General features: G+C 40.3%; 3 protein-coding genes and 1 non-coding gene across 4 annotated transcripts; 1 reads left to right on the forward strand and 3 right to left on the reverse strand.

Annotated features, from left to right (window-relative positions):
- Window positions 1–717: 717 nt before the first annotated feature.
- On the reverse strand, window positions 718–799 carry trnal-uag (transfer RNA leucine (anticodon UAG)). The gene has a single exon. It is a non-coding gene; the product is annotated as a tRNA-Leu (tRNA).
- A 2168-nt stretch (window positions 800–2967) lies between these two features.
- On the reverse strand, window positions 2968–10848 carry cdr2a (cerebellar degeneration-related protein 2a). Its single transcript, XM_071544799.1, has 7 exons — window positions 10673–10848; window positions 9472–9584; window positions 7332–7480; window positions 6940–7116; window positions 5921–6235; window positions 5476–5773; window positions 2968–5284 (listed from the first exon to the last, which is right to left on the reverse strand). Exons 1-7 carry the CDS (start codon window positions 10749–10751, stop codon window positions 5021–5023), a joined length of 1395 nt encoding a protein of 464 aa, XP_071400900.1. The 5' UTR covers window positions 10752–10848; the 3' UTR covers window positions 2968–5020.
- Window positions 10849–11272: 424 nt separating this feature from the next.
- Window positions 11273–17266, forward strand: mfsd13al (major facilitator superfamily domain containing 13a-like). Its single transcript, XM_071544798.1, has 7 exons — window positions 11273–11850; window positions 12040–12354; window positions 12515–12943; window positions 13189–13343; window positions 13520–13603; window positions 13976–14119; window positions 15120–17266. The coding sequence occupies exons 1-7, from the start codon at window positions 11632–11634 to the stop codon at window positions 15259–15261; spliced, it is 1488 nt and encodes a 495-aa protein (XP_071400899.1). The 5' UTR covers window positions 11273–11631; the 3' UTR covers window positions 15262–17266.
- Window positions 17267–17397: 131 nt separating this feature from the next.
- LOC139665710 (immunoglobulin superfamily member 6) lies at window positions 17398–21094 on the reverse strand. Its single transcript, XM_071544800.1, has 6 exons — window positions 20998–21094; window positions 20390–20719; window positions 20162–20262; window positions 19938–19985; window positions 19570–19680; window positions 17398–19388 (listed from the first exon to the last, which is right to left on the reverse strand). Exons 1-6 carry the CDS (start codon window positions 21047–21049, stop codon window positions 19335–19337), a joined length of 696 nt encoding a protein of 231 aa, XP_071400901.1. The 5' UTR covers window positions 21050–21094; the 3' UTR covers window positions 17398–19334.
- Between the last annotated feature and the right edge of the window lie 1785 nt (window positions 21095–22879).

Here is a 22879-nt window from a genome sequence, read left to right on the forward strand (position 1 = left end):
TGTGTGTGTACGTGTGTCAGAATCTGTGTGCAAAATGGGGAATGGGAATTTTGTGCGAATGTACTGCAGTTTTAATTTACTACAATTTCATCAAAATGAAGGGAAAACACATGTGTTCATGACATTAGTTGGCATTTGTATTACAAATATTTAGATTTCTTTTTTTGATTGTAATTAAAGCATGCTTCCAATTTCTATGATGGAGATTTGTTGTGATTTACACATCTGTAGAATTTAACCAGTTTTAATCATTTTGTAAACTTTTAGAAATAAAAGAGTTGATGTTGAATTGCCAATGACTGTTTTATATGTATAGAAAGTACATTAATTTATATGTTAAGCATTTTAATTCCATCATTCCTCTCTTCTAATGAAACCTTTATGTAGAGAAATATAATGTGCATAATGTGTTGAAATAAATAAACATCCAGATCCTCATCTGTAAAATAAAGTATTACATTCACACATTGTGTTTGTCATCTTTGAAGAGCAAGTCAATTCTTGTGCACTTACAGCCGAGCCGTCGCTAGAGGGAGCACTTGCACAGTTATAGACGATTATCCACGAATAAAACGACATGCAGTTTAAACCTGTAGCAGCACAAGGACGTATATTCCACATTCTATAGTACATGCGTCCTTCTCTGAACATATTAGTACTACATGTTGTTGCTGCTTTACTGTGTATTTCTACTGGAAGAAGAGCCCAAAACAGTACTGGCAGCGGTGGGATTCGAACCCACGCCATCGAAATGACTGGAGCCTAAATCCAGCGCCTTAGACCACTCGGCCACGCTACCATCCACACACTCAAATTAGTAATTATAAGTTATATAGGATAATAGGATAGTCATTGGTGTTTGTGCATTTGTGTTACATTCGATTACAGTTTTATTACATTACTTACCCTTGCCGGTGTCCAGCGCAGCACGACTCTATGTGCCGCCATTGTGCCGCGTTTGGTTTCCGTCACACTCTGATGACTCCGTTCATGTTTAATTGACGAGGTAAACTGATTTGAGCCTTTGTCGCTGACGTGTAAACCTCTCAGTCAGTGCAGACTGACGGTAGGTCTGTATTCACTGAGCCTGACGAGCGGATTATTGAAAATATTGTGACATTTAGTAGTTAGTGGAGGAAGTAGGCCTCAACAAATCTAGTGTGAAGACTTTAACGTTACCCAAAATACTCTGGAACGAGTATTTGGGGTTATTTCAGTATATAAATTGAAATATATATATATAAGAATTAAATGTAAAAAGTCAGAAAGAGGTAGCCTAAAAGACATATTTAGAAGGCATTAAGTGTGAAGGGTTTCATTCCAAAACACTTTTTATCCCCTTTGGATACCTGATGTTCTTTGCTCAGTAAGCTACTTCTAAAATTGCATCTTCTAAAATTGTATTATTTGCTTAGTAAAGGGCTGGATAAATCTGATAAGCACAGTCATTCTATAAACATTTATTTTTACTGCTGCTTTTAACAAGTTCTTTTGACTTTATACACTAATGTTGTTGTTTTTTTTAGAGTAAGTATGCTGTTGTTTTACATGAATCTAGATGCACTTTAAATTATCAATATCTTCTGTATGTGTGCGTGTGTATGTATGCACACGTGTGTATCTGTATGTGTATGTTTCACGTATGTTTCATGTATTGTTGTTTTTTATTTTATTTTATGTGTATTAGATTTTTATATGTATTACATTATTTTTTTACTGTGGCTCTGTTAAGCACATTGTGTTGCTTTTTATTTGCTATTCAAATAAAGTTTGACTTGACTTAATATTCACTGGCCAATGAAGAGATTTGTGGAAATCACTTTTGGTATGTTCGTTTTGTTTCTTATTGGTGAGAATTTACATCTTGAGAGCGCACTAAATCCTCAGATGTTTCTAGGTTCTGCCTGGCTGGCACACCTCCAGAGGAGAGGTCAGCGAGCTGAGGAATGTGTGGAGGATTTGCTCCAAGTTGGACTGAATCGGACACACTACGCATTTGTGACAGTGGCAGGAAGGCATGCCTCACATTCCCGTTTCCCTCCCCACCTCTCCTGCTGCAGAATATTTGAAAAGACTCTTCTCCTTGCCTCTGAATGACATTCTTGACAGAGGTAGAGGCGTTCACCAGCTACTGTCCGTTTCTCAACTCAGAGGACACAATAAATAGAGAATGTGATAAGAGATGTTCTCCTGGACTTATATATATTACATAATAATCAAAGAGTCATTTGTGATGTCTTAGTGACAGGACTGTCCTCTAAAATGGGACCTCTGTCCCGCAGCACCGCAGGCCTCAGACCAGCAAACAGTGTCGTACAACAGCTCCGTCCACCATCTGTCTGTGTTGATTGCTTGATTTGCAATTCTGATTGCTTCTGTATGTCAGATTCCTGTGTGTACGCTCACAGTCTTGCCAAGACTCGTCCCTTTATGGGCAAGCTCAGTGTGTAATCCCCTTGTTTGCAGGTTTAATGGATTTGGGGCTAGTTGAGAGTGGGGCAGGGAAATGTCCTGTTACGTAAAAGCTATTAGTGGCCAAGAGAGACAAAGCCCCATTAACTGTTGGTTGGACCAGAGGGGACACTGGGGGACGGAGGGAGACCTCTGGGTTCAGCAGTCTGCTGCATACCAAGAGAGATACTACCTACATGCTACGCTGCTGCTGTGCAGTTTTATGTTTCCACGACACACTGCAGCATACACACAGCCATGGCATCTTGTCCAACTGATGAAACTTTAGGATTACAAGGAAGAATGGAGGACAGGCTGAAACACAACCCTCTGTACAGAAAATATGTAGTGACGTTATCTATCTTTCCATAGAGCCTACAGTTCAGCTATCGGCTTAATGCAAAATACCTGATTCTGAATTATAAGAAAATGTCAGTGTTGGTGTTTTAGACAATAGGACAGGAAATACTCAGAAGCTCTTGCACGAGTGTTTTACTTGTTAATTGCAAGCAAGAACATGTTAGTCATCATGGAGGACACCTATGATGATTATTTCCTTCAGCAGCAGTGTAAGCACAACTCCAAAACAGCATGTTGCAATATGCACCTACTGTATATTAGTACATTTATATCATTATCTATATATATATATATATCTCCATAATATCTAAATATTATCTTTCTCATGAGCATCATATAACAAACAATTTAAAAATTAAATACATCATAACATCATCATTTTAAATTCTGATTTGTTGAAAAAGCAGATTGGATTAAAAGTTGAGAACTAGGCTGAGGATGAGAAGAGTCTCATCACTGTGGATGGGACAGAGCAGTAAGTAACGGATTATCCCGGTCCAGAATTATGTGGCGGGTCATTCTGAGATCATTTGGTTATTATTCTAATTAGTTACTTGAGTTCAGCGTTTGACAGCTGAGGTCCTGCACATTTTTTTAAAGTTTTTCCCAGTATATGATTGAGAGCTCTTGAATCTCGTGTGGAGGTTATGCAACCGTTTTGCTCTCTGACTATTTCTAGCAATATAACGGGTAATCTGAAAAGATTCAAAGAATGTACTGCTTATTGACAATTGTCTTGATGTTGTTTTCACACTAACTTGATGAAAACAAGGAAAGGAGGAAACTTCCAAATCAGAAAAAGTCTTGGAAGAGGAAGAAGAGGGACATTTTGCAAAGGAAATAGTTCAAAAATCAGAGGTAATGTTTCTTTTGTACTCTTCATTTGCCTCAACAAGTTTGTTTTCAATCACCTATTTCACACAGTATATTCACAACTGCAGAAAAAACACCTCAGTGTACGTTAAATTTCACTTCCAGTCAATCTCAATTTACCAATCTCCTCTGAGTATTAAGCTACAATAATCACATTATAGATCTGGAATACAGTGACAAAAAACACTATTATGGAAATAAATAGCATGTCATCATCTCTAAACTTCTGTCAAAAATAAATAACAAAACATGAACTGTGATTCAGTCATAAAAAAGTGCAGAGCTGTCGTGTGTCCCATTGGCACAGGGACACTTGTCAATACTCGTCCGAGCCTAAACTGTACATGGACATGACAACTGGAAGATTGTCACAAAGAGGTTTCCAGTGTCCACTGATACTTCTCTGGTAGTTTGTCACTGACCCAACTATCATCAACTTGCGCAAACCAACACACGCTGGGTGTTGAGCTAATTATCGCCAACACACACCTCGGTCTTAAGTTATTCCACAGCTTCAGTCTTTCAGCCTATTAACTTTACAAAGCACTCCATTCAGTCCAGTTCCAACATTTCTGTTTGCATAATACATAAACAAGGGTTATATGTCTCCAACTTGAATGCACAAACAATATTGATTGTGTTTTTTCTCTCCCAAAACCAACCACCAAATGGTGGTGAATGGGTGGTCACAGGTTTAACATTACATAGACAGGACTCAATACTGTTGTGCATGCACATAATACTTGTGGATTTGGAGGACAACTTACACATAGAATTCCCCTTTATGTTAGCTGAAGATACAGACACCACACATAGACCTAACACTATATTTCTGCCTAAACAATATCTGCTAGGTATCTGTGTCACTGCACCAACTGAGGTTTCCTGAAGGTAAGTATTACTAGTTTATATCTGATGAATATTTGCATGGCAGTTAAATGGGAGGACTTTGGAATGCATTCTTATTTTAAGCCATTTAACTGACTCATATAACTGACTCACACATTTACACCACACTTAAAACTTTTAGATAAGGACGGAATAAGAGGAAGATAGGAAAAGTGCTCACTGACAAAAGCATTGATAATTCAAGATGATAGGAAATGACAAGAGGATTGCAACAAGAGGATTGCAACATCTCTAAGATGCACATGGGTGCATATTGTGCATAATGCATCTGCATAGCACCCTCTGGAATTCAGATGTTTTAAGCCAAGCAACCTCAGAGCTTCTCCTTTGTCAAAAACTTTCACAGACAGAAAGAAAGAGCCCAAGCCTCATATCCCAGGTCAATGAATAATACACTTGGTACAGTCCTTTGGCAAAGCCCTGAGAATCAATGTCCCTGACTGGACTGTCTGCTCTCACTCAGGTCCTCTTTGGTCTTCTGGATGCAGGTGAAGATCTCCTTGAAGAGAGCCTTGTACTCTGGCTGCTGGCCGTCTTCTGAAACCACTGTGAGGTCGGACACAGCGGCGGCGCTGGACCGGCGTCGGCGGGTCCAGCTGCTGACATGGGGACTGCTGGGCGTCTGAACGGCTTTGTGGCTGAGCCCGTCTGCTGCCTGCTGGCACCGCTGCAGAAGCTCGTCGTATTTCACCTGGATGACAAAACACATTATCATTTACAGCGTGCTACTTTATCATATTCCTTACATTGTTTTCTGTCATGGTGTACCACTGAACAGTACTGTAAATTCTGCCTTGTAAATGACGAATATCAATTCCTTTCTCTTAATATTACTCACACAAAAAATTTTTAGCTACAGCAAACATGCTAGGAATACACTACCTGCAGTGCGCTGTACTGGGCATCGACCTCATTGAGCAGAGAGATGCCCCTCTGTTTCACCGCCTCCGCTCGTCTAATACACATCTGTTCGTGACCACGCCGAATCTCCTCCGTGTTCGTCCCTCTCAAAGAGCTGTCGCTGCTACACCTCTGCCGGCTGTACCTTCGCTGCTCCGGCTCCGCTACCTCCTCCTTTTCCACCTTCTCGTCCTCCTCCTCACTCTGTCCCAGGCTGGGCTTCTCCTCGGGGGCGAAGAACACTGTATCAGGCAGCAAGAGCTGGTCTGGCCTTCTGGCACTGGTGGGAGTGGAGGGAACACGGAGGATTGTGAGTCTATTGTATTATGAGCAATTACACACGTTATAGGTCTGGTGGTCCCGCTGGTCAGAAAACAAAATATGACACATCACTTTGAATCTAGTCTATACATAGCTCAGATCTAACCTGCTAGCACAGTCTGCACGCCACAGAAGCCGGAGCTCCTCCACTTCGGCCTCCAGCTCCTTCTGCCTGGCCCGGCAGCCCTCCAGCAGGGCCAGCCGCTGCTCCAGAGCCCCGTTCTCCCTGGCAGTCAACACCGTCTCCTGCTCAGCAGCCTCCCTGCGGCTCCGCTCCGCAGCTACCTGGCTCTGAAGGGTCTGGATGGAGCGCTGGAGAGCGGCATGCTCCTCCTCCGGGTCTTGCTCTCTGTCTCGGTCATAGAAAGAGCCCTGGGGCGACCAGAGCTGATCCATACGCAGACCCTCAGAGGCGAGATACCTGAGCCAGGGAGGGTAAATGGTTAAAACACAGACCTCAGAAAATAGATAGAATCATTTTGGAACACTGGGATTACATGTGTAATTGAATTTCACCAGGTCTTAATGAAGGTAATATTTTTGTTTGACATTGACTTATTACTTACTTATTACATTTGAGCAAATGTCAAGTTGCAGTTAAGAACAATTGAGAACTGGCATATAATGAGCAACAGTTGTGTGTATTTATTAGTATGCTGCTGATTCATAGGGGAGGATTAATTCCCTCCCACTAAAAACTCTGCTGGGGATTATGTCGAAAAGCCTTGGGTCAGATTATGTGGTGTGGCTCTGGGTGACCTGAAGATGTCCAGTCAGCATATGGGGGCTAAGACACCAGTGCATTAGGGGTAAGTAGAGATCAGACACCACAAACAGAGGAACACCTACAGTCAACTTTAGCATCTTCATTTCAGTGTTCAGAAGTGTCCAACTATCCTTTTATTCTCTATGTCTGACATTAACTTTGCTCTGATGTCAAGGTGTAGTTTAATTTTCAAATATGTTTTGGGTATGTTTCACGGTAACTTCCTTCCTTCCTCAAGAGTATTGTGTGGGTGTACCATGCAATTTCCTCCCTGAAAATAGTTCCTCTTTCTTATGCTGTATTTCTGCTAACTAGTATCTGAGAGCAACAGTTGAGCTCTGCCACACACATACACACACCTGTCATGCTGTAGGTCGTAGAGCTCTTTGAGACAGGACACACTCTGTGCTCCGAGGCTGCGTCTCTGCTCCGCCAGCTCTCTTTTGTTGCGCTCTACCTGGGCTGTCCTGAGTTCCTCCACCTGGGTCTGCAGGTCCTCCATGTGGGTCTGAAGCCCTTCGATGGTCTCTGTCAGACTATGGGGAAAAGAAGAGAAAAACTATATTATGCATGGAAGTAGTGCAAAAAGTTAGTGCACTTGCTGCTGGGTACCGAAAACATCTACTTATCTATAGGCAAGGTGTTAGGTTTTATGATTGACTGACTGGCTGAATTATTATATAAAATATAACTGACAAGCTAACAGGCAAATTCACTGATAAACTGGTTGAGCTGATTTTAAGACTCTGACCTGTGGATCTTTTGCTGGGCCAGGCGGTTGTCCTGCACCAGTCTGTGGTTGCCCTGCTCCAGATCCCTGGCTGCCACATCTAGCTGCTCATACACCTTGGCATGCTGGTCGTTCATCTGACGCAGCAGGTCCACCTGTTTGGTCAGGTACTGGTGCGGAGGAGAGGGGGGGGAGGGGGAGAGGAGGTGGGAGAAGGGAGAATTTTGTTTAAAGTTTTCAGAACAACTCTTAAAGTTCCTTTTTGGAGTGTTCCAAAAGAATTTTGTGTTGGTATACAATGAACTCATCATTTCATTTTAACTCTTCTATGTATTCTGTTTCTATACCCGAGACAAAGACATTGTTATTTATTTATAACAGAAAAACGCTTCCTCTGAAGTAGCCAAATGCAGTGCTACCAATTAAGGGCCTGCAAATACACTCCAGCTTTCTGACAGGGAGTGATTATATGAGTACGAGTTGTATTTGCATGGCACTCCATAATGTACACATAGTCTAGAAAGGAGTGCCAGTGATAGTTCACCATCTCCTGTCAAATAGCTATGACATAAGTCTCAATTCATTTAAACCTTACCATCTGTAAATCATTTATAGCATTTGAACTATAACCATCAGAGGAGGCTTGAGGTAAAGCCACTGCTCATAATCTGCAAAGGCATATTTGAGAGAGAGGCATCAACTGAAGTTGTTGTAATTGAAACTTTGAACAACATCTTCTCTTCATGAATAATAAGACACAAGTGATTTACTTAGGACAAGTTCGAAGCGGAAATAAGTTCTATAATGTCTAGACAAGAGCCAGACCAGATCTTGAACTTGACACATAGAGGCTACATCTTACTAAGCAAAGTATTACTGTTCTTAAATAAATGCTGTTGTATCCTGGGTATGTAAATTGATTTCAAGATATCAATTAAATACATTTCTCTAGCAGAGATTTGATCCTTCGTCTAACTCAAGAGTGTATTTTTAAATTCACTCAAACAGTAGCACAGCCCTAAATCATGCTACCAGGTGCTGGACTCCTAGCTTTGACACTTACTGACATTTACATTAGTGGAGAAAGTAAGAGCGGGACAGACACTGCATAGGGATAAGGGTCAGTGAGATGTATGGGATTACCATATCAAGCTCAATAAGCCCTCAAGCCACTGGCCCTCAGACTGCTGTAAACAAATTAAGGCTCTTATCGTTGTTGACCTGCTGCCAATGAATGCCATGTCCTGTAACTCAAATAGACCAGCACTGTCTGGATATGCCCAAATTAAATGTCTGTGCAGTGAATGATGAGGTCTGACAGACCTCATCATTCACTGACAGACCTCATCATTCATATGTTCTACCTGAAACACGCTGTGAAAACCCACAAGTAAGCTCCTGCGATATCCCATAATGGTAAACCAAGAGCTAGGTTCTGCACAAATACGCTTATCTTTATGGAAAACAGCTTTACATAATCGGCTACATATTTGTTCATTTCTAGGAGTTTGGTAATTTTGCGATTTAGAGAACAGAAGTTTGTTCAGGCTCCATGAACAACAGCGAGTTTATTGTATTGTCTCTGGGGCCATTGATTAGCAGCATTCTGACTTAAGATCTACATTAAAAGAAGGTGGATAACAGGCTAGTGAAAGTTTTCCTATAATTAGGTAGACCAACATCCTGCCAAGAGGACGCACCGTGCCAACGGCTCATTAGGTCACAGGCTGGTCACGACCAGATTTTACTCCAATCTATTTAAAGTAAAGCGAAATTCACAATGAGAATTCCCTGCCAGGGAAAAAAGCTTTTCAGATTTCTCAGCATGGACTTTTCTCAATGAGTCATCTCCCATTGTAGACTCATTCATATAAAATCATCATATATATATATATATATATATATATATATAGAGAGAGAGAGAGAGTGTTGGTTCAATAAGAAGTTCACTGCAGGAAGATGCAGACTAAAGAAATAAATTGCCTGGAGGAACAATATTCATAAACAGACTAGATTGTGGACAGTCACCTTTTTCAAGGGAAGGTTAAGGAGGCCAGTTGGTCTGATATGTAAATTTATCTTTTGCATGGTGAAATGGATATGCCTTACTAGTTCACTGTAGCCTCAGAAACACTGGTTAGTCCATTCCTAAAATGATCACCTCTATTTCCTGCAGCTGCTCCTGGTTAGTGGAGTACATCTGCTGCAGCGCCTGCTCCAGCTCATGGTTCCTGTCAAGCAGGGTCTTGCCCAGCTCCGCTGCCAAATGGAGATCTGTAAACACACAGGCAAACATGTAAACACATGGAAAAAGACAGGTTCAATGTCCAAACATAGGCAACGATAGAATTACATGCACGTGAACAATATAAATTTACACTTGAGCAAGTGCAGCTTGCATGTACGTATACACACACGCACATACACACTTCACTATCTAGCACTGTAAGTGGTTCTGGTGAGTCAACAAGGGATCTAGGGCATACCTTGGGATTTGGCTCAAATTTAAGAAAATAAAAAAGGGTAAATGCTAGACTAATATTTAATCATTATACAAATATTATCATAAATCAAGAAAGGAAAATCTCATGATCACACTTTTCCCCTCTAACCTGTTATCTCCATGTCTGGACCTTGTCAAGGGAATATTGTTCACTGGCCCTCTAAAGTGATTAAACTAGGCTTTATGTGACATTACCATACAATTAATAAAATGGTAAGGCCTTTTTTCATGCAATTAACAGTGTATGCCAAGGTCCTTTACTCAAGTGTGCCATGTTGCCAAACAGATCTACAGCCACTGATGTGGAGCTGTCAGCAGCTTAAACAACATGCACAAACAGCAAGCAGTTGTGTGATTGTGTTCAACAGCAGTTGAACACAATCAACGGGGAAATGACAGCCTCAGGATATCCTGGCAACAGAGAGCTCTCAGGGTTTTTCTGATTTTGCCCCATGACTAGTGTGGTCAACAAAGTGTGAGTGTCACAAGAGTAGGCTATAGGTTTCAGTGCAATTTCATCTATGAGTTTGTGTGCACATTTTAGGGCTTCTGTCATGTCATTATTGGATTACTTCAATAAAACACAGCTGATCACCAATTAATGAGCAAACAGAACAATACAGGAGTTGACTTCAAGTCCTGTATATGTTGAAACATACTGTTGATAAGGGTTACCCAATTGCTGATGAAGCACAAATAAGTAACACATGACAAGATTAAGGAAAATTGATATGTTTTTCCAGTGTATGCGACAAATAATTTTGAAATTTTAGTTTTGCACAACGTGAAACACGCATTAATGTAACAAGCCAAAGTCAAGCAGTGTTTAGGGCGCGACCAAAATCTATGCAGCCCTTACCGTGTTCAAGGTCCTGCTTGCTATACCAAGGCTCTCCATCCTTCTCAAACTCTTCCTCCACTATCATGTCAGTTAGCATTTTCCAACGACGGAGAGTGCGAGGACTCCACCTGACAGAAACCTGAAACACCGGTATCCTTCGATAGCTTTGAGTTGTCTGGCGTTCACGACCGTGTGTAGTGTGGAGTACATCCTCCAGTGGCGTAGTCTGTTGTCTACGGCAACGTGGCAAATGTAATCTCTGCGCCCGGTGAACAACAACTAAACTTCCGTGTCCACAATAGTGAGGTCAAATGTGCTTAAACGGTCTCGGAATAAATATTTTTTTAAAAATCAACGGTACAGCGAGTCCCCCTTTTAACTGGAGCTTCCACTTTAGTTTGATAGTCTACAATAAAAAAAAAATCCCCAAACATTTTAAATCGAGAAAAAAAATCGCGTCTGTAACTTCCTGTTATAATCCCATAGCAACGCTTCGATTGACGAGCAGTTTTACTGGCAAATCAGGAAGCAGTGGGTGGAACCAAAGGCCGCTTCTGACCAGTAAAATGTTTGTTTGTTATCTTTCCGCACCGCCCATTTCTGCAGACACAAATCGAGTTTGGCAGGATTTCAGGTTAGTTGGGAAAAGACAATTTCTGAAATTGGTTAATGCACAGATTTTGGAACAGGACGCAATCTTCAGTAAGCATCCAGTAAGTGTTTCAGACTGCAAAGAAGATCGTGAAGTGAAGCGACGCTGTTCGAGAAAATGAGACCGCAGCAACGCAAATAACCTAAATACGGAACCTACTTTGCTCGTGAAGACTGACTAGCCGTCATTTTGTCTGTGCTCGCTAAGTTATTCATTATAATTATGTGAAAAAGCAACAGTGTGGGATACTTGTAGGGAACAGCAATTATTCGTCCTAACTAATTAGGTCAGCAGGTAACTTGGTATCAACGTTCAACTACCCAGCATGACCGTGGAGGAGAAACCTGCCTCAGGTGGACGTACCTACGGCGGCGGAATGAACATTTTGCGACAGCTGACAAATCTCGGGGTCAATCGTGTAGCAGTGACTTACTCCATGACGACTCTGGGAGCTGGAGTGATGAACAGTATATTCAGCTTCTACTATGTCAAGCTCTTTCTCAATAAGTACAAGATATCAGAAGGAGCATTTCACAAATCTCAAGTGAGTATTACATGGAAACAATTTATGCATGCCTTTACGCAGACATATACCGTTCCCCTCTCACTTATTCAGGGAAATGTGATACAGCCTTTAACACTGGTGTATTGAAGGCTTGAAATTGAATCTTGAGAACCTGGCTGCTTTTTGAAACACTGTTTTTGTACCATAATCTTGATCTTTCCCTCACAGGTGGTGTACATGGTGTGGAATGCAGTGAATGACCCTCTTTTTGGCTACCTGCAAGATAACTCCCAGGTGCCCTGCTGCTCGCAGCGTCGTCTCTCCATCCTGTATGGAGCTCCCTTCTACTCCCTGGCTTTTCTCCTAGCCTGGTTCCCGTGGCGATCCTACACCCCTGGTGATTGGCTGAGCGGCCTCCACTTGATGGTGGCACTGTGCGCTTTTGATGGCATGCTGACTTTCGTGCTGCTGGCACAGTGTGCCTTGTTTGCTGAAATTTCCAGCCACCATCAGAGCCGTCTACGACTCATCAAGTACAACCAGGTAAGAATGGGAATGGGGGTTTAGTGTTGATTTCTTCAACATACCAACGTATAACACTGCCTCCATCTTTCTTCCTTCCCATTAGAGGGTAGTATCCCCTTAGCCAACATGATGTCTGTCCTCCCCTCCCCTATCCCCTCCCCTGCCTTTTCTTTCCCAGGTGGCTTCTCTCATTGGTTCCTCCAGCGTCCTCTTCTGTGGTGTGCTCTCCAGAAACATGGAAGACTTTGCAGCCTTCCAAGCCTTTACAGTGCTGATTGCTGTCCTAGGCTGTGGCTGCATGCTGTATACAGGCCTCCACAGTGAGAGCCGCTTTGATAACAAAGGATCTGCACCAGGGTCGCCGGGGGCTGCTGACCAGACTTCCAGCCAATCTGCACTTTCCCTCTCTTTGGTAACAACCATGATGTGCCAAATCTTGACCAACAGGGACTTCCAGATCTTTGTGTTCATGAACTTCTTCCAGGTCTTCATGTTGACTTTCTTTAACAATTTTACCATGATATTTGCTGAGCACCTTATTCCTCCAGATGTGCTGCCGCCACTGGCCAAGAGCGTCATGTATGGAGCTGGATTCATCTGTCCACAGGTATTGTGCCCCAGAGGCTTGGTTTTATATTAAAAGGATAGGTAGGAGATATAGCATTGGTGCATGATGGGCCGATCTACCGTACAATTGCTCTTTAAAGTGCCCTTTTACCATACATGCCATTACCTTATTGATTTCTTAATGTGAATCTCTTGCAATCCTCCACCAGGTTTTGCACTTTTTGTGAATATGACCTGAAGTTTCAATGACTCTCTTTATATCTTAACCCCTTTTCTCCCTCCTAGTTGTTAGTGTTGAGTAGTCAGAGTCTGCTCCAAGGTCTTGGCTACTACAGGATCATCCTCCTCACGTTCTACATAGAGGCTGGAATGGCTGTCGTGATGCTGGCGCTGGGTCCTCACCACTACTACATCCTGGCATTTTTCCTCACCATTAACATGTAAGAGGTTACATGATTCCTGACATCCTGTCACATATTTGTTTTACATATCAACAAGGATTAAAAGTTCAGAACATTAATTTCTTTTACATGTAGGTACCTTTATGAGTATGTCATTAGATTTACTTTCCTGTATTAAATCAATATGTATCTGCTCTCCTTTATCTTATATACAGGGTCATTATTCAGGCAGCCTTCAGTCTGTTCAACTTGCCTTTGGCTGACATCATTGACTCAGACCTGCAGAAGTACAAACGCAGGTAAAAAAAAAAAAAAAAGACATCATATGAGATTATCCTTTACATTATATGGGCACACTGTGACCTCCATTAGCCTATTCACCCATCACATACAAAATTTAGAGCACTTCTCCATCTGATGTTTGATTACACTTACAGGTGTAAGTGTTACTGTGCTTAACAGCTTTATGTTTTTACAAGAGCACATAACATTTGAAAAAGGTGTCAGTAACACACTTTTGTAGGCTGTGCCAAGTTTGTGCCATATGTTGACATGATATCTGTGGAAATCATATTGTTGTGTTGTGCATCCATTTGTAACTTATGCAAATTCATGTTATTTGACTGTTAATTTGATATCTTAATATGATTGCCTTGTTTTCTCCTCTGTAGTTCCCCTCTCTCCTCCATGGTGTTTGGGACAAATGCTCTGTTCACCAAGCCAGCTCAGTCTCTGGCCCCGATGCTAGTGCTTAACATCCTCAACCAGTTTGGCTATGAAGAGCTGAAGGAGGCAGGAGGGAATTCAAACCCAAGGTAAAGACAATATCTTACTGGTAATTTACTTAAATGTCAAAACTACAGCCGGACCAGATGAGTTTGATTACAGTCTCTGTTGGGGTGGCATTGAGGGAGTGACTGTGACTAGTTGGAACATCTAGGATTAGTGTACTATCCCCACTGAAGACACATTTTGTTATTCTGCACTTCACCTTTTATCTATCATCATTTCTTTTTTAATAGATTGTTATTGGAAAGCATTCTGTGAAGTTTGACATAATTTAATGCCATTTAATGTTAGCTTGTTTGCTCCCACTAGTCTTGAAATAGAAACATTTGAGAACTGAGGCCAGGTTAAATTATTATAAGGGGACCAAGCAGTGAAGCTGCTACTTCCCTGTTTGTTTGAATTGTATTTTTCTTTGCTCTTTGTTGATTTTCTCTGCTACACGAGGTGCTAGCTGAAAAGGTTGATTCACATATTAACTAAAAAAATGTATTCTGCCTTGAATATTTTTACATTTTGCTGCAAAATTTCAAAATGAAATGTATTTGCATGAGATCTGTGCAAAGTACTTTATTCTTTCAAAGTGAAAAAGAAATTGTGGAACTTCATGGCAAGGTGTAAAATTAATTTAAAGATATTTAAAGAAGGTATACAATTCCCTTACTAGAAAAATCTCATTTAAAAACACATTCACCCCCATTTTTTCATTCTGGGTTAATACGCCTCATTTGCACAGTTTTAGACTTCCTCTGATGGAAGTTAGGGATTTGGAATATGTTTTCCTTTCCAAATTGTTTTAATTATAATTTTTCATGCTGGCATGAATATCATAAAAACTAATTACATTTACACAATCACAATCATAACATGAAGGTAATTACATTTTCATATAGCCTAATTATGATTCAGAACAGTGTGCAAAAGGTCAAAGAGGGAGAATGCCATAACCATTTCAGCTGTAAATAAATTTGAATACACAAATACCTTGGGCTCTGGTCAGTAATAATAATCAGTTCTCCTTCCTTCCAGCTCCTTGGAGAGCCTCCACAGGGTCATGTTCTGCTTAGTGTGTCTGGTGCCCATGTGTATCGCTGTGCTGCAAGTCCTGGCCTGGAAGCCATTCTCCATACGCAGCAGTCACACAGTCGACACAAAGTATACTGACGGCTAACTTCAACATTTTCAGCATTCCCGATGCTGGCTTGCTATGCTGATAGCTGTATTCCTTTGGTTGGGATTTGGGAAAAGTTTGTTGTAAGTATGTATTGCTGAGATCAAATTGACTGTTTTTTATTGTTATTTTATAATTGGGTGTGTCAGAGTTCAAGACTACATAGGTGAATGGTGTTGTACACCTATAAATCTTCTCAGTTTACTAAGCGGTAACAAGAAGTGGACAACAACAAACATTTAAAATAACTTTGTTGTCTGCAATACAATTAAGACATGGAGAGCAATTGTAAACTATACAAGGGGTCTTCTTCCTCAGTTACGCCCGTAATTGGCAATAAAGCTCTAAAGCATAGGAGGGGGATTAAGGGTAATTGGTGACCTTTACTCTGATAATGTAATCATGCCCTTTCTACAGAATGAAACTCACTTCGGAACCATTGCGTAATCACTTTTTTGGATTCCTGCAAATACTTAATTTCATATGAAAAGACACTCCTGATGAGCCCGTGGCTAGTCTGTTAAATAACTTCATCACCCTCATTTCAGATTTTCACTGGATACATAGACCAGGTATCCGGAGGCTGAGTATGAGATAGATGATTGGATTGAAAACATCCTCTCATGTAGCAGCATATTTTACTGTAACATACCCAAGAAAATTGAGTCCAAAAAATAGGACACCATATATTCTCATTAAATTTGATCCTACACATTTAGTTCCTATATTCATTGCCAGGCAATGTCCTACCATTTGCAAATTTTGGTCATCGATCTCCAAAGACTTGAACAGCATTCTTCAATGCAGAACTGAAAAGAATCCAGGTCTAATTCTGCTCAGTCTCCCAGATAGAAACCTTTCCCCAAGTCCCTCTAATCTTATGCTTCTTCAAAAATGACTTGTTTTGTCTAGGAAGTGTTTTGCCTATAGAGACTTGTGTGCTAGATCCAACGGCAGTAAAAAGATTTTTATTAGGATATGGAAAATGTTGATAAACTGCCTACCAGATGACCTGGTCACCCTCTTACATGGGGCAAAGGTGCCTCTGAGTGCCACAGGGTAACCACAGGTGACTCATTGAGTTCAAGATGGTATTACCCTGTCTTACTGTGTACTGTGAAGTAGCTACACCGAGATGTACTGTAAGTCATAAGAATCGACTGCAGGGTTTTTTTTTTTTACTGCACTTTGTTGTTTGTCTATATAAAATGGGCAAAAAGATGGAAAATTTGAATTCCATTGTTGAATACTTGAATGTATGTGTGCCCTAATTTTTCACAATTCAAAAGAGACCATTTTTTTGTTTCACTGACATTTTGAGACTATTCTGTGAGTGGAAATTACAGAAGTAAATTTTTACTATAGAAGGTAAGTTGGTATGAAAACACTTCTGTATTCACCTCTTACAGTAATTCAATTTAAATTCTTAAACCCACACGCCCTTCTTATTTTCAATGCCTTTTCAAAGTATTCAACCCCCTTTTCCTGCATTTTGTGGTGTTGCGGCCTGAATTCAAAATGGATTCTCTCCCATTCTTCTTTACAGACTTTTCAACCTCAGTGAAGTTGTACATGACGTGTCAGCTATCTTAAAGTAATTTCAGAGATTCCAATTTGGATTAAAGTGAGGGCTTTGGCACGGCCACTCAAGGACTTTCACATTCTTGTTTTCAAGGCATTCCAGGGTTGATTTGGCTGCATGCTTAAGGTCATTGTCCTATTGGAACATAAATCTTAACTTCAATCTGAAGTGTTTTACACTCCAAGGCAGGTCCTCCTCTAGGATTTGCCTGTATTTGGCAGCATTCATTATCCCCTCTATCCTATAAATGTCCCAGTCTCTGCTGCTGGAAAGCCCATGGATGGGATGGTGTTAGATAAATGATGAGCTGTATCTGGTTTCCGCCAGACAAACCACTTTGCATTACAGCTTAAGAGTTCAGTTTTTGTTTCATCGGACCACAGAATCTTTTGCCTCATGCTCTTATAGTCGTTCACGTGCCTTTTTGCAAACTCCAGCCATGTTCCAGATGTGCCTGTTTTTCAAGAGTGGCTTCCTTCTTGACCATACAGCCCAGATTTGTAAAATACTGTACTGACTGTTGTCCTTCTGGTAATCTCCTATCACAGCCAAGTAACTGTAGTTCTGTCAGAGTGGTCCTCAGTTTGGTCAGACAATCGACTCTAGGAAGTGTCTGGGTAGTTCTATAATCTTCCCATTTCCTAATGATGGAGCTTCCTGTGCTCTTGTGACTTCCCAACACTTTAGAAATTGTTATATACCTTTCCCCAGTTCTATGCCTTCTCACAATTCCCTGACAGTTCCTTGGACTTGATGGTAGTGTCATTTGTAGGACCTTATATAGATGCAAGTGTATAATTCTAAATCATGATTGATCAGTTGAATTGGTCACAGGTGAAATCCAGTCAAGTTGTAGAGAGTCTCAAGGACTTTCAGAGGAATTTGGATGCACTCAATTTGGAGTGGTATTGTAAAGGGGTTGAATACTTGACTAAAAATATTTAATATTTTCACTTTTAAGTAAAGTTTTTTCTTTACTGGACAGTTTGCAGTGGAGAGAGACATGAAAGAGGGGGGGACACATCACTAAGGTTGGATTTGAACCGTGCCTTACATCCAACCGAGCTACCATGAAACCCCTCAGCTTTTCACTGTAAAAAAAAAAATCCACTTTGACATTATGGGTTATTGTGTGTAGGTGAAAAAAAACAATTTTAACTTAAGGTTGCAAAACTCCAAACTCTGAATGCTGAAAACGTCATGGGGGCTGAATACATTCTGTGGGCACTGTATCAGTGAAACAAAATAGGTGGTAGTCACTGTGAACAATATGTCTCCAAGATTTCTTACAGACATATCAGGTTGTAAGTTTGCTTCAAGTTACTTTTAAGTTAAGTAATACTAGTTTTCATAGTAAAAGCAAGACAATCCCAACACCATACACTGGAAATGTATCTAAGACATTTTAACCTTTTTATTTCCTTTTATAATTTGACATTGTATTCTGTGTATTATAGGCTACTGTACACTTATTGGTACACTTTCTCCTTTTGTGTCATTAACTTTTATGGCAAATTCAGTTGTGAATGGGAATTTTTCAGTTTGACTTTTCTTTTTAATGAATTAAAAACATGTTGTACACAACCATGCCCAGAATTTGTTTTATATTTGTACACACAAATACGTGATCAGCCATTCTCTTACATGGTGAGGAAATGTGTTATTAAAGGAAAATTTTTGTCATCAGGAAAGTGATAGTTACCTGTGATATCTGTCAGTATCAAAGTTTCTCCAAACAACTTTATTACCTCTGATGGCCAGAGGTTGGCACTGTCATGGGACTGTTAATAATAAGCATATTTGTTCCTCTGATTTCCAATACAAAATCAAAAATACAATACAATACAAAATATGTGGTTATGATATCTACATAACTGAAATCTGAATGAAGTGCCCTATGTCTTATTCTGCATCTGCAAAAATGATTTGACAAAACAAGATTTAAAAATAATTATTTTATTACACAGCTAGCTTTCCCAATTATGTGGCAGATATTACTCAGTTAAAATCACAGGGATCTCATGCCATTTCTACAATTCTGTAATTGTGAGTGGATTTTTTTTTTTTTTTTTTACCAGGATAACAGTGGAAAATTACTGACATCATTGCTCCAAACAGGATAAAATTGGTGGAGGTACTCATATAATAATTGCAAAAAATTTGGTGGAGGTGCTCAGATAATAATTGCAATCAATCAACAGACCTTAGCTGGTAATACAAATGACATCTAGATAATGCTTTTCATGAAAAACTGACACTGCTAATCATAATGCTTAGGGAGAAAAGGAACAGTGACGTAACATTGTAGTAGACCATAATGTCTTAACTGACACAGCTAAGCACACCATTTACTCGCACCCTTAGTTGAATCTTTCATCTTCTCAGTCACATAGCAAAGTCTTCAGCTGTATTTTAAGGCGTTGGAATTCCCCCTTTCTTAGGAAAGACTGCTGAATATATATCAGCGTCATCTAATATTCCTGATTGATGGTTACAGATTTTGGTAGATGTCATCGGTTGGAAGGTTGGATTGAGTGCTTTTAGCCTGCAACAAGATTAAAGATATGAACGTGACAGTAAAATGTTTTTTTTTAATGATCAGGTCAGTGTGGAACTGAATGTACATTGTTACGCAGACTATACAGAAATTTCTCACTTAACCAGCCTGTCTGTTAACTGAATCTAGCCACAACATGCTGAAATAAGATCATTTGTACTGTCATTACCTTATTTTGAGAAGGGTTTCTTCTAGCTTTTTGTGTGCTGCTCTCCAACTTCCTTCTGCCATATAATTCTTGCACCACAGCATGGAATTGCATTCGTTTTGTTGAGTTGCTCTGTGATAACAGTGAAGAAGAAAGTAGCTATGAAACATGTTTTGAAATGTTTCTCTCCTTTGCATTTAATTTTCAAAGAATTATGAAAAAGAAAGGAAATTATTTATTGCTTTGTGATTTGTGGCATAGTACAAAAAAAATTTCAAATTTCCTCTTCCTCATTTTGCCTCTATGGGCTTTCCCCCATTTGGTAAACAGAATGTTCCAGAGTTACCATGAACAAAGGAAACAGAGCAAACCAGAAGGCTATCACCAACCTTGTGAGTTGTGCATATTCCTCTGCAAATGCGTATGTTGTGGCCATTCTGGAACAGAGAGGTTATTTTCAACCAGTAATGTATACATTCAGTTAGCGTTTCAATCATCTAACATTTGAAATGCTGGCTTGTTTAAATGTGTAGTCCAATGGCAGATCTTGTAAAATACTTTCAACACCGAAACTGTAATTTTGGTAAGTAATTGTAACCGAAAAGTAATTTACCTTCTTAAGAATGATGAGTACTATTACTGCCAGGCTATAGATAGCCAAGAGGACAAATGATAACCACATAAGAGTGTGCCACACCACTTGCTTTGCTTCTCCTGAAAGCACAGAGGAAAAGCTGTAAAAAATGTCTTCCAATTAATCTTAATCAAGACTTCCGAAATGCTGTGTCTGACCTTTAAAATAAGCATAAAAGTTTTTGCATGCCAGTCAGAACACTCTTACCTCTCACTACGAGAGTAGTGCCCGACCCTATCATCTGTGCGCCTGAAGCAGTTGTTCCACTGAATACTACAGCACAGTGGTAGATCCCGCTGTCATTGACATTAAGTGACTTGATATGTAAAGATGCTCCTTCCAGACTGTACTTGGCAGGCGTGGTGGTCAGGTTGACTTGATGATGGACTTTTTCTTTGAAAGCAAACCACTGAATGTCAAAAGGTCGACAGTTTGAACTGAAGGTACAAGGCAGAGAAGCAGATTGCCCTCTTTTCTGCCAAATCACCTCATCTGGCTGTGATAAGGGTGAGCAATCCACTGTGTTCCCCATGCTGCCTGGAGTTAGGGGACAAAGATAGATTTAATGGATGTACAATCATGTAACAGTTTTGCGTGGTAGTATCATGTAGCCTGGAATGGTTTCACTCAAACACAAAGTAACACAACTATTGCTCAACAATCTGAGCAGAAGTTGAGTTGCTTATTCCCTACTTCTAAAATTCTAGGTTACATGATAGTTTCTCAAGTATAAAGTAATGCTAAATAAGAATGACATGCTCATTACCTCAAAGCACAATATGAACTATGTAAATACACTAGGATACCCATCTTACCTATGATTGGGAGGTAGCTGAGTGAGAGAGAAAGCCAAAATGACCAGCGCATTTCTGTAGCTTGAGTGTGAATGATCTCATGACTCCTTGCGTAAAAGGCTCTTAACTGTTGACAGCTGGGAAGTAGGTATGCTGCACTTCCCTAACACTTACTTCCTACTAACTATTTATCTCATGTGCTGTGTGGCTGGTATGAATATGGGGTTGCATGATTGTATGGAAACATGTAGTATGTGTATCTGCATCAGTATGTTTATTAAATCATGAGAAATTACTTGACCACGTCAAATATGTTGAAATAACTGCCAATATCATTTCAACATCTTAAATACATAGGTGTATACAAAGTCATATATGTGGAAGAAAATTTAACATACATGTATTAACAGCTGAACTGGGGTCCCCCTCTGGGAATGTATCAATGTATCATGTATGTTTCATGACGAATGGTCACCTCACTGTAACCCTTGTGCCATAACTTACTAGGCCAGAGATCTCTTGTCACAAGTGGCTCCTGGATGTCCCGGACTATCTGTAGATTCTCTAAACTAAGACATAACACATGTTGCTGTGACACTGCTTCTGTGACCTGTTCCCATGTCAGCACAATCTGTGCGTCCTTGGAAGATACATAAAGACCAGTTCAAATCTATTCTCCTTTGAAGAAGTGTATGCGGCATCCTGCTGTGTGCATCTCTTCCTCTCATGAGACTTACAATTCGCAGCTGTGGTTGTTCACTTACTGATAATTGACTCTCCTCTTTTTCTGTTCAATCTGAAAGGTGTAAAATCTTAAAACAGAAAACGTCATTTTTCGCATCCGTCAAAAGCCTTTAGAGAGTTGTTTGACCACTCAGAGCCACCGCACTGTTGTTATTAGCCATTACGCACGACTGGATCTACTGGGATCTCCGGCACAGCCTCGAAACACTGATACTATCAGCTCTGGCAGAAAAGTGTGATAAACAGACTGATCACAGGACAACTATTGACCATGATCTTGTCTGTATGTTGCAGCGTTTTGAGGCTGTGCCCTGAATATCTGTGGATCCAGTCGAAAGGCTGATCACCTATGCACACTTTTCCGATGGCACAATTTGGATAGCCAAATCATGAAGTGTGTGCGTGTGTGTGTGTGTGTGTGTGTGTGTGTGTGTGTGTGTGTGTGTCCCTCCTTAGACATACTGCCAGCCGCTGTTCAGGATCAATTGGATCGCGGAAATTAGTGGTCTTCTTTTTAATGACGACTCCATTTTCTCTCCTATTGCGAATTTTCGCAACGAATAGAATAATAAAACGCATCGGATTCAGTGTGCAAGGTTTCTGTGCGTAACGATTTTTATCGGATGACGGATTAAAAAAACTCATACGAAAAATACGGACTTGGTGTGCAAAGACCTTAAGTTATGGCACAAGGGTTACAGTGAGGTGACCATTCGTCATGAAACAGTACATTCCCAGAGGGGGACCCCAGTTCAGCTGTTAATACATGTATGTTAAATTTTCTTCCACAATACATGAAGACAAATGAACTCATACAAACCAGTTCCACAATTCTATTAATAGATTCATCCAATACAAATACAGATGCATAGCCCATCTATATAGATAGCCTGTTAAGCCCTAGCCCTCGCCCTAGGAAAAAACGTAAACAGCTCACTAAAATGTTTTCAAATTAGCCCTAGGTTGCAAACTTAGTTAAAACTATGCAGTGTACCTGTTTATCAAATTTAGCTCTGATGTTAACATTGTGATTATAGATGGAAGTGTTTGTTGAGGAGACTAGAAGCTAGAAGCTAGACTAGAAGCTAACGTTAGCGATGTGACAAGAGATGATCAGATTATTCATAGCCTTTCTCTCGCTAGCTAATGTTAAATCAAT

The sequence above is a fragment of the Centroberyx affinis genome, unplaced genomic scaffold, assembly GCF_046629955.1.
Source record: "Centroberyx affinis isolate AG114_WGS23_722 - 3 ecotype Tasmania unplaced genomic scaffold, CSIRO-AGI_Caff_v1 ptg004677l_1, whole genome shotgun sequence".
In the NCBI taxonomy this organism is placed as follows: domain Eukaryota; kingdom Metazoa; phylum Chordata; class Actinopteri; order Beryciformes; family Berycidae; genus Centroberyx; species Centroberyx affinis.